The 12,727-nt window shown below is 39.8% G+C and overlaps 1 protein-coding gene across 1 annotated transcript in view; it reads left to right on the top strand.

Annotated features, from left to right (window-relative positions):
• TRDN (triadin) overlaps positions 1–12,727 on the top strand; it is a 261,031-nt gene that overhangs the window by 21,345 nt on the left and 226,959 nt on the right. Inside the window, exon 4 of the mRNA XM_065401998.1 lies at positions 3,634–3,663. Within this exon, the coding sequence (XP_065258070.1) occupies positions 3,634–3,663 (30 nt within the window). The remainder of the gene's footprint in view (positions 1–3,633; positions 3,664–12,727) is intronic.

Here is a 12,727-nt window from a genome sequence, read left to right as displayed (position 1 = left end):
AGTGTGGGAAAACTTGCTCTCCTGTTATCTATGATTTATGGGTGGGATTTTTCAGCATTGGACTAACTCAGTTCCCATTGAAACCAGTGGGAAGTATTCCATTGATTTCAGTTGAAGCAGTTAGGCCACTGACGCACAGCACTACTTATCCTTCAACTGATATGACTATAGCACTACTGCCGTTGCCTTTGATGAAGAACAGCTAATTGAAGCTGAACCCCAGCAAGACAGAGGTAATGCTGGTGGGTGCAGAAAAGCATTGTGAAGCATTAGCACCCCATCATGCAGTCTGCTTTGGCTGAAGGGGACATATTCACAATTAGTTAATTCAGTCCATAGTTTAGGAGTGCTCCTGAATTGCTCACTGACACTATCAGGGGGTAGCCGTGTTAGTCTGTATCTACAAAAACAACAAGGAGTCTGGTGGCACCTTAAAGACTAACAGATTTATTTGGGCCTAAGCTTTCGTGTGTAAAAACCATCTGAAGAAGTGAGGTTTTTACCCACGAAAGCTTATGCCCAAATAAATCCGTTAGTCTTTAAGGTGCCACCAGACTCCTTGTTGTTTTCACTGACACTAAGCTTTCAGCTAGCAGCATCCACAAACAATATTTTCTACCATCTCCAGCTGGCTAGGAGACTTTGTCCCAGGTGGATGTTGACCTGGCCTTCATTACATACCCCTTTGTCACTTCCCGTGTGGACTACAGCAATATAATATACCTGGCCCAAAGCCACAAGCCCTTAAACTCCAACCAGTGCAGAATGCTGCAGCACATCTCCTCAGCAACATAGTCTACTAACAGTACATTATACCTGTCTCTGGTGTCTACACTGCCTTCTCATGTAATATGGAGTCAAGTTAAAGGTTTTGATCCTTATCTTCAAGTTGCTCAATTACCTGGGCCCAGCATTTCTGAAAGATTTGCCGGAAAGCTCTGGGATGAAGACAATGGCAGACAACTCTGCTCCTTGGGCATAATAGAACTTTTTATCATAGCTATAAAGCTCATCTGAACAGGAGACAAAACATTCTTGGGGGCTGGTCCGAGACTATGAAATGAAATCCCCCAGGAACTAAGGACCATCAGAAACCTACTTGCCATCTGCTGCAAGTGCAAGATGCGCTTCTTTGACCTGCTTTCTCTAACATAAACACATAATAGCATGTACAAAATCCCCAAACTCTACCAAAACAAAACACTGCCCAGCACACACATGTCCCCCCTCAGTCTTCTCTTCTCCAGACTAAACAAACCCAATTTTTTCAATCTTTCCTCATAGGTCCTGTTTTCTAAACCTTTAATCATTTTTGTTGCTCTCCTCTGGACTCTCTCCAATTTGTCCACATCTTTTCTGATACAATACTCCAGCTGAAGCCTTATCAGCATGGAGTAGAGTGGAAGAATTACTTCTCGTGACTTGCTTACACCACTCCTGCTGATACATCCCAGAATGATGTTTGCTTTTTTTGCAACAGTGTTACACTTACAAATTTGTGATCCACTATAATCCAGATCCCTTTCCGGAGTACTCCTTCCTACTTATGTCCCATTTTGTATGTGTGCAATTTATTGTTCCTTCCTAAGTGAAGTACTTTGCATTTGTCGTTATTGAATTTCATCTTATTTAGTTCAGACCATTTTTCCAGTTTCTCCAGATCCTTTTGAATTTTAAATCTATTCTACAAAGCACTTGCAGCTCCTCTCAGCTTGGTATCATCCACAAACTTTATAAGTGTACTCTCTATGCCATTATCTAAATCATTTATGAAGATATTAAACAGAACCAGATCCAGAACCGAACCCTATGGGAACCCACTCGATATGCCCTTCCAGCTTGACCGTGAACCACTGATAACTACTCTCTGGGAACCATTTTCCAACCAGTTATGCTCCCTTCTTATAGTAACTCCATCTAGGTTATATTTCCCTAGTTTGTTTATGGAAAGGTCATGCGAGACCGTATCAAAAGCCTTACTAAAGTCAAGACATACCACATATACCACTTCCCCACATCCGCAAAGCTTGTTACCCTGTCAAAGAAAGCTATTAGGGTCATTTGACATGATTTGTTCATGACAAATCCATGTTCACTTTTACTTATCACATTATCTTCTAGGTGTTTGGAAATTCTTGCTTGATTATTTGCTCCATTATCTTTCTGGGTACTGAAGTTAAGCTGACTGATCTGTAATTCCAGGGGTTGTCCTTATTACCCTTTTTAATAGATTGGAACTATGTTTGCCCTCTTCCACTCCTCTGGAATCTCTCCCGTCTTCCATGAGTTTTCAAAGATACTCTCTAACGGCTCACATATCTCCTCAGTGAGCTCCTTGAATATTCTTCAGTTCTCAGGTCTATCAATCAGAACATATTTTCTGTGCACTAACAGTCTGCACAAAATTCTCAGTATCTTGGAAGTACCATAATTGCAAACACACTAAAAGTTAGTTGATACCACAGTAAAGTTATTTACTGAGAAAATGTTCAAGGGAATAGTAAGGACATCACAGTAATGATAAGGAAAGAAGAAGAAAGGAAGAATAATAATGATAATTATGAGCCTGAAGAAAGCAAAGATAACCTTGACACAGATGCAAATTGCAGGCAAAGATAATAGGGATACAAATAATGACAATGAAGGTGGTACATGTAACAGGGCTAATATTGGTGTCAGTAGCCTCTAGAAAGGATGAAAATGCTTATCATAGTACATTCTTTACCAAAATTAATTTCTTCATCCCCAGCATTATCACCGATATTTATATTTAGTCACTGGAAAAGACTGAACATTTTATATTGTGCAGAAAAAAAAATTATAACTATCAGGGGACATGGTGAAAAAGTATTCTGTAAAGAGCTTTGCAATGTTTAACAATGTGTACTCAGTGCATGCTAAAATTGCTCAGCGTTTCCATGAAAACTATTCAAAAATCTAATAATGGTTTCTAACAGACTTAATATGTTTTAGCTTTCATTTTTCTAAATCAGTGGTTAGAATTGATAATGTTGATTTATGTTTCAGGGTTAGTAAAACATTTATGGACAAATCAATTTATTTGACAACTGTATGTTTAGTTTTTTGTATGATTCTTTTATTAAAATTTCTTGTTATAATAGGAGAGTTTTATTCATCACATCTTATATGCTTTTGCCTCTGCAGTCTAAGCCCGATGTCTGTTTCTATGAGGATATTTATTGATAGAAGCAAAATGAGACTGATAATCTTTTTGAATCTTTGGGATGGGGGAGAAAACGTCCCAAAAATTAGAAGTAACATTTTATTAGAAATGACTCCAAATTAAAAGCGCAGAAGTTTTAGCGCCAGGCCTATGGCAGTAATCAAAACTTACTACTAGCAATGTTATTACTCTACAGCATTTTGGAACTGTAGAATAGAACAATAGTTTACATAAGGCTAATTTAAAGTTAATTTTCTAATATATAGATTAGTGATATTATGTACAAATTAATATTTGTATATATGGAAGTTATTCTCAATCTTTTGAATTTAGGATATGACCAAAGGTCATTGAAATCAATAGGTCTTAGATCAGGGTTTATTTTATATTTCACAGTTCAGGCTTGTTCAAACTTTGTTTTTTAACTTAACATTCTTCCTTTGTTTTAGTTGAAATTCATCCTGTGACCAAAAAAAAAGGTGAGTGAATTTTAAAGCAATCTTAGTTTAATCAAAAAGAAGGAGCTTAATAATAAGTTAAGTTAGAAATAACTATGCAAGTAAAGCATTGACATGGCAGTAGATGCTGGACACTGGCTGAATATTATTTAGTAGACTTTTATTGGTGTATCAGATGTTGATATACATAAAAACAGAAGAAACTTGAGATTTCTGAAACACACAGAAGCACTCAGGCATACCGTGGTGATGGAGGCTACATATATACCTAGGCAGATACATGAATGCAAGGGCCTGATCCTATTGTTTTTATGCAGACACAAACATTAACTCTGTCTTTTTAAAATTAAATCACATTCCACCTATACATTACAAAGTAGAAATTGTAGATAACAAATAGAGGAAAATGGCAGTACCTTTCTGTTTCATATTAGTCTTCGGGATGTGATAATCATGTGATTTCCCAGTTAGTAGAACCACAAATTCTAGGCAGTGATTTATCTGGAGAAGAAGAAAAGATATTGTATAGGGATTTCCACCCTCCCTGTTTCCTAGACGTGTTGCTTTTTCACAGTAGTGAAGCAAGAAACATCAGAACTTTCTACTGCAAATTGGGAGAAACTAGCCTAATTATACAGATAAATAAAGCTCTTTGACAACCAGCTTAGTCGGAATTCTCCAAATTCAAATGAGTTAATGAAATAATATGCTTTTTTGGGGGGTGGGACAGAAGGACTAAAGGAGACTAAAAACATACTAGAGAACTCTCCTAGTAATGATGTGCTATATGGGTACAGTCTGCCTGCCCACACACTATGAATTGCAAGATCAGGGCCAAAAGTTCAATGTATAAATACCAGTAGGTGAGTGAAACCATTACGTCATTAGATTGTTGTGACCAGTTAGTTTTCATATCAAGATTTGAAAGCAGACATTTTGCATATTTCAATTTTTTCCCCAAAATTTTCACATAGCTATAACTGATAGTTAACCATGCTCTTTTGTCTTTCCCTCTTCTAAGAGCTTATCAACGTAAAAAAAAAAAAAAAAAAAAAAGATTTGCTGCTTTAACTATAATGCTTAAAGTGGCAATCCCCTCCCGCATTGTAGACTCATTTATATGCAATCAATATATATCAATATAGCTTATTCCAGTTCAGGAAGCAAAACAATGTAGACCACTATAAGGTACCTTTATGCCAATATAAGTTCATTCACATCAGAGTTTATATTGGTAAAAATTCACACTGCTAACCAACTTACTTATCATGGTATAACTTTTCTAGTATAGACTTTTGAGATTAGGACCCTACGCTCTTAAGTCATATAGTCACTTTTAAAAATGTTATCCAATAGCTCATCTTGAAGAATATTGAGGATGGGCAAGACTCCTTTGGATGATATTCATGTTTCATAAATATTTAGACCAGAAAATAAAAATATTTCTAAACCCAAATTTCTTCCTTCAAGCTGCAAATAGGCTGGGAAAGCAAATATTTGAGTAGCATGAATGCAACCTGAAAAGCATGGCCCCTTATTGAATTTGCCTATATGGCTGATGTTTGTGATTTGGGAAATTAATTATTCTATGCACTCATCCCTAGAGTATATACTTATTTGCATCTTTAGTGTTTTCAGAGATCAGCTGACTTTTCTTTTATATCTCCATATGGCAATATTCCTTTTTTCTGCATAAGAGTTCTTGTTTCCCAGCTCTGTAAAGTGTTCTCTATTTCTCTTTAAGCTTCTTCTCACTATAAAGTGTTTTGTGAATTTTTGTGTAAGGAGCAATGTGTTTAAAAAATATCTTCAGAACTGAGAGAATGCCAAAAACACACACAAAACTACTTCCCCAGATAGTTTTTATTTGATTTTTGTTACCATCAATTTCTATTATTAATGTTCTCTTGACAATCCCATCTTGCTTTTTATACTGATCAAAACAGCAATAGCATATCCACTATAAGGGGAACACTTTAGAATATGAAGAAAATATTTTTCAGATTATCTAAAGAAAACACAACTACCTACCCTTAGGCAAGAGTGAATTTTCAATTCCAGGGTTTTCTTTTCTTTCTTTTTTGTTTTTTTGTTTTTTTCTTTTTTGTTTTTGTGGCTGTGGGAAGAGAGGTTTTTAATTTGGGTTGATGTCACAGGGCATTCCAATCCAAAATGTACTGCTTTCTTGTGAAAGATGCAAAAAAAGAGTTCCTGACTCCATGTGTCATTAAAGATCCTTTGGATAGAAGTGTAGTAGCACTTGGGGTTTCAGAGAGTTTAGCTTCCCTCCAGCGTAGGGTGTATGACGCTACTGAGCTCTTTTAATTTGTGCTCCTGCTATAGTAGAAGCTTGTTGCTGTTAAAGAGGGAAGAGAAGGATGTGAGTCTGATCTCTTTTCTGGTTGAGGGTCCATTGTGCCACAGCTGGAATGAAGAGAGCCTGAAAATCAGACTTGGTGGGTGAGAGTTAAGAGAAGACATGAAGAAATGTCTTGCTTTCCATAAAAATAACAGGTGCCAGAAGGGATTACTCAATTCAGAGACAATGTAAAATGCTGCCTTCCCTTAGATGAAAACTTGGCCTGTATATTAGAGCTGATCAAAAGAGTTTTTTTCCTGTTGAAAAATCAAAAATTGAAATATTTTGGCCAAAAAACAAAATAGCTTTGGAAATGCTACGGTGGTGCCTCAAGCTGCATCCCCTCTCTAGGCCAGGCTCCCTAGTTGGCCTAAATATCCAATGATGCACCACGGTCTCACTTCTTGATGCGGGGAGGCGGTGCATCATGATGAACCACAATTTCCATGAGACACCGGAGCGGTATAGCTGAATCTAATATTTTCCATGGAAAGTAGACACTTAGAAAAATTGTATATACTCAAAACCCATATGTTTCATGGAAACCGTTTACAGTGGAACATTTTTGACTGACCTACTATATATATTAAAATGCCCAGGCACATTGTTACCATGGTAAAAGATCAATGCCAATGTTCTATGACTTAATAATAAAATTCTCCTTTAATGAATAAAAACAGCAAATGTATTGCTTTATTGCCCCATCTCTTCTTGAGACCCAAGAACAAAAGCATTTTATTTTGTAGCAGAAAGAATATGATTTGAATCATGGCAGATGGAAAAAGGCATATATTTCATTGATCCCAAAGTAGTAGCATATAAACAGAGATGGTTATATAAAATTTAGCTTTAGTTTCTGTGTAGGTGAGGAGGAGGTTGTGGGGGAATGGGGATACATTATGTTTCTCTTTCCAGAAGCTGGACAATTTGGCTATTATCAAAATATCACCCCATGATCAAAACATTTATGGGGTTGGTGATGGGGATGCTGCTGGTCAGTCTATGCTAATGTTTTTACCATTCATAGCTTGGCTGGAGCTCCACCAATGCTAAGAGATTACTTAAAATTTATGGGGTCAGCTCCTAATCCATGCTTAATTTGTTTTGCACTGTTTCTGCAGCACAAAGCAGGCCTAATTCTGGTTTCAGTGGCCATCTGAAGAATCGCTTAAGGTGTAGAATAGCACAAAGCCTCTCTGTCTGGCCTTACACCATTCAGTGGAGGGGACTATATCAAGGAAAGGAGGCATAGCTCGATCACTACTGCATTCTGGCTATCTCCAGCTGCCATAAAAGCCCTCCAGGAGTTATTGTCTTTGGCCATAAATTAGAGCATGTGTGAGGCAACTTCAACTTAATCCTGGCAGCTCCAAGGATCAGGGGAGCATAGAAGATATAGCTTCTTTTAAAGTCTACACCATCAACTCTTTGGCCAGTTCCAAAGGCTAGGCCCATAGGGTAGACGCAACCCCAGAGTTAATTCTCACAGTCAGAAATATTTGCCATTTATTTGTTCGTATTGTGGCTGCTATAAAAACTGCATAGACTGTGGCTCCATGAAATGTTAACATTTTGTTGGGAATGGGTCTTTTGTACAGATTCCTTTCCCACTACCCCTCCCACCCCAATTAAAATAGCTATCATCCTAACCACCTCTTCCACCTACAGTAGAGCTAGACCACAGCTGTACAGTTTCGAATGTCTGCTAAGGAGACTAACAAGGGGAGAATTGACTAAAATTCTCTATAAAGACAATGTCTAAGAGCAAGTTAAAAATGAGCCCTCTGAAGCTCCTAACCCAGCTTATTCCAGCTCTCACTTTGTGGTTTGTTTACACCCCCACCAACTTTCCAGGATAATCATGCACCTGTTGCTAGGTAGGCTGGATAAACCAGCAGGGATATAGTCCAGCTTAGTTGTGGGCAGCAGCTATAGGGCTTCCGGCCACTGGAAGCAGAGTTATTAACCCTAATCTTGGCAGGCCCTTTGGGTCGGGTCCATTCCCTTTTACACATATGACATTTTTGAGAAAGTGAAGGTTTTAAACACTCAAAGGTCCAGATCCACAAAGATGTTTAGGCTCCTAACTTCCATTTATTTCGGTGGAAGTTAGGAGCCTAAACACCTTTGTAGTTCTGGGCCAAAATGTTTAGCCTCACTGCCTGTCGAAGTCATATTTGGTTTGTATAGCAAAAGGGGGGGGGGGGGAGAAGGAGGGAGGGAGGGAGGGAGGAAGAGTGAAGAACAAACACAGCCTGAAACTAGGATCAGTTGGTATGGTTTACTCAGCAAAAGATACATAAAAATATAACCCCTTCAAAATCAATCCAATCACAACTGATGAAATTTAAAACAATTGTTGATATTAAAACCCCAATTCACCCTCAGAGTGACTGGCTAATACTAAAGCAGAGAGATGGTGATTAAGGGACCAGACTAGGCTTCAGAGGATCAGGGTTCAGTCACCAGCTCTGATGTTGGTTTCCTGTGTGACCACAGGTAAGTCATTTAATCATAAAGCTCCCTATTTAGGAAATGGGAACAATAATATTTCCTTTCTACCATATTCTTCTTCTTTGTTTTTGTTTTTTTGGTTTACTTTGTAAACTCTTTGGAGAAGGGACAGTCTCTCACTATGTGCATGTACAGTGCCTAACACGGTGTCCTCAGTTTGCTCCTTTAGCTACCATAATGCATGTTATTACAACTGAGTACTTATTAACAGTGAGCAGCCAAACAAGAGCACAGTAATATAAATAGACTGGAAATTAACCACTGTATTTGTTGATGAAAGAGTAAAAACCTCCTCCTGCCTCATCATGAAGGGGCTATGGGTCTTTATTCATGCTAATGTGAGGCTGAACTGTGCTGAGAGGGCACCTGTAGTATAAAGTGCTTCAGGAAACTATAATTTACTTCTCTTTCCCCATCCCTCCTCTTACTAATGCTTGGTCTTTGTAGTGCACAGGGAGAGCAGGGCTGTTAGCAGACACTGTAAACTCTTGATAAAGAAAATTAACATGGTAAAGGCTGGGGGGTGGGGGGGGTGGGGGAGGGAGAGAAGAGGGGATAGAAGAAGAGCTTCCAAAACTGCTTGTTCAGCAGGGATTTTCAATCAAGCTGCAGATTTAGCTCATGTAAATCTGACTGTCATCAGACTATCAGCTTTTTTTTGGGTCAACAACATACAGCTGTGCAGACCTGCTAACAATATAGTCAGTGAATATATCTCCTGTCAGAGTTTGAAAATGGTTGGTGAGCAGGCTGCTAGCTTTTCTTCTTGGAGGCATTTAAAACAATTATACTGCATGTTCTGTATATTCTCAGAACACTAGATAAGTCAAGCAGTGCCCACATTTTAGGAAATAAACTCTTTGTCCCTTCTAAAAACCAGCAACACTGGTGAAAATGATAATTTTTAAAGCCTGCTTGATAACTAGAAAACCCTAACAATGAAATACATCTTTTAAAATACATATTCCTTTGCAATAATTTAATAAACTGTGCTGCCATCTCATCAAGAATCAGGATGGTTGCCTTGGTGACAAAGATTATCCTTGCTGCTGCTTGATTCTGTCATTTTTCTAAACATGAATTCATAATATTGAGGATTTATTAACAGTATGTCACATTGATAGAGATAAATTGTGTGCTTTAAACTGGCCATGTAAGTCTTCTATGATATTACAGCTGCTTTGTCAACTCAGAAATAAGATATGATGTGATTACTAGAAAATTAAAGCTATTTGTCATAAAGCGTAAGACACAGAGTATCAAAACTGCAGAGGAAAAATCCTCAATAGAAAAATCTGATGTTTCCCTATTTTAAATATTTGGGGTTAGTTAGTTGTTACCATTTTATGGCTTGTAAATTAATCAAATTCAATCAACATAGAAATGTATACTTGTTTCTGCTGGTAACATTTAACTTGTAATGTGCAGAAATAATGTATTCTAGAGTGTCGTATTTTCTGCTGGCTCCAACTGCTTACAGAGATTTGGGAAAAAATCCTAGTGAAGGCAAAGTTTGCAAGTTCAGAGTGTATTTTATATATTCAATTTCTTTAAGGACTTTGCATGATGTGTTGTGTCATAAGTGTTGCTGTAGGTTAAATAAACCACTCAGAAATCTTGAATCTTTCTGGTGGGGAGTTATCTGAGTTATATAATGACAGGTTTCAGAGTAGCAGCCGTGTTAGTCTGTATCCGCAAAAATAACAGGAGTACTTGTGGCACCTTAGAGACTAACAAATTTATTAGAGCATAAGCTTTCGTGGGCTACAACTCACTTCTTCGGATGCATATAGAGTGAAACATATATGTTATAAAACATATATGTTTCACTCTATATGCATCCGAAGAAGTGGGTTGTAGCCCACGAAAGCTTATGCTCTAATAAACATATATGTTTCACTCTATATGCATCCGAAGAAGTGGGTTGTAGCCCACGAAAGCTTATGCTCTAATAAATTTGTTAGTCCTGTTATTTCTGAGTTATATAGTTTGTTCAGAAATACTCATGTCAAATTGGATCTGCCCCGATATGTCATGGGGTCAGTTTAGGTTATCTGCTGTATTTACCAGCCTTCCATTGGGTATATGAACATTTTTGAACTAAATTACTATGTGATCCACTAAAACCATTACAAGGGGAAAAACAAACAAACAAGCAAACAAACATAGACTGTATCTGAACACAAGGATTTCCTTGGATTTTGACAGGGTCAGAGTGGAGAGGCAAGCTGTGTATTTGAATAATTTGAAGTCAGTGGAGCTATGATAGTTTACACCAACTGAGGATCTCCTAACAGTCCCCAAATGTTTGAACCTGTGTGCATGATTCTGCTAATAGCATACAATTTATCAGTCTATGGGCCAGATTCAGAAATGATATGTGAAGCTACGTAAGATATGCTCTTCTTACACTCCTCTAGAGCTACATACACATGCTGGCTCAGATCTACAAAGGGATTTAGGCTTGTATGGCCCAGTTTTAGGCACCACTGTAATCCACAACTGCCCCACTCAGCTGCCACCTAACTCTGTAGGTGTCTAAACTCACTTTTGATGTGGCTTTAATCAGGTTGTGACTTTATCATTAGATGGGACTACCTGGCAGATAAAAGTGCACTGTACAGGTAACTCCAAGTTCATTCAATAACCACTTCCACCACCGCCCACTTTTTCCATCCAGGTCCCCCAGCCAACCCATTGTTGGGACCTTACCATCCACCCCCCTTGTAGGAGGGTTAAGGTGGGCTAAGGGTTAAGGGTTAAGAAAGGGGAGAGCCCCATTGCTCCTCAGTTCCGTTCCTTTAACCAACAGCTCCTTTTTAAGTCCTTAACCAAGCCATTTATCTGGTCACTGTATCCCTTCCCTATGGAGTACCTGCACTGGACATCTGCCCTACACTTACATCATGAGTTGCAACATGCAGTCTACCACCCTTCATGCCTCATGTCAACAAAGCCCTCCCTAACCCACTATGGAGAAGGTCAATCTGGTCAATCTGGTGGTAAGGGAAAAATCCCTTCCCAGCCCCCCTAAAAAAGGGATGGCTAGCGCAATGCCCACAGTAGGTCTTGACTAAACCTGATATTTTACCACCTAAAGGGGAGGGAGGGTGAGTGCTGCCTCCGCCTGCTCTGTGTAAAACGGGGCTTCTCTGCACAGGGCTGCCCTTTTAAACCCTTCTGCCCATCCAGTTTCCAGGAGATGAGTCAGTGTTGCTACGCTGGCCTCTTGTCCCCTTTTGAATCAGTTTGACCACTCTCCCGCACCCAGCCATAAAGCACTGTTCCCTTCATTCGGCCAGCCAGCCAAATCCCCCTACCCCCCACTTAAAGGTGCGATGTGGTCATTGGCACCTAAATTTGTGCTGTAAATCTGCCCTGGGCATATAACTTCCTGACTCTGGGCGTGTGCACTGGTGCCTCACTCTAGGGATCCAAATTCCAATCTCAAGCCTAAACCCCAGAGCAACCACAAACTGGGGGGAGATAGGTGGAGGAATGCCTATCTTCCCTTCAGGGCCCCGTTGGGTAGTCATGCTCAGAGGTTGCCTCACTCCACACAAAATGACCAGGGAGAGGAGGGGACCTCCCTTAACTTCTAGCCTAGTGGTTAGGGCAGTGGTTCATAAACTTTTTACTAAGGCTGACCCGCCAACTGGGTTTCATCTCTTTTTGTGAACCACCATTACATATATGCATCCTTTACAACCCTAATCCTATCCTGGTGTGGAGGGGAGGCCCTGAGTGGAGGGGCGAGAGGGAGGAGTTGGAGAGCGAGCCTGACTAGCACTTACCCCACAGTGGTGCTTCCTGTCCTGCACGACTGGGCCTGGCTCCCCATTCCAGGCATTGAGACCTGGCATACAGGGTTACAGTGGCACTCAGATTTGGCTTGGCCACCTCTTCCTCACGATAGAGGGATTGGCTGGGCTAAACCTGAGTGGTACTGCGGCCTTGTGCACCAGGTCACAATTCTTAGTGTGTGGAGCTGGGCCCACCCCTGTAGTTCAGAAGCCACCGCTTAGGGTTGCCAACTGTCTAATCACACAAACACCCCTGCCCTGCCCCCTGCCCTTCCCCTTCTCTGAGGCCCTGCCCTGCTCATTCCATTCCCCCTCCCTCCATTGCTTGCTCTCCCTCACCCTCACTCACTTTCACCGGGCTGGGGCAGGGGGGTGGGATGTAGGAGTGGGTACGGGCTCTGGGCTGGGG

This window comes from Emys orbicularis, chromosome 3 (assembly GCF_028017835.1).
Source record: "Emys orbicularis isolate rEmyOrb1 chromosome 3, rEmyOrb1.hap1, whole genome shotgun sequence".
Lineage (NCBI taxonomy): Eukaryota > Metazoa > Chordata > Testudines > Emydidae > Emys > Emys orbicularis.
The sequence above is the reverse complement of the archived record's forward strand: the minus strand, read 5'-3'. Positions and strand labels throughout refer to the sequence as shown.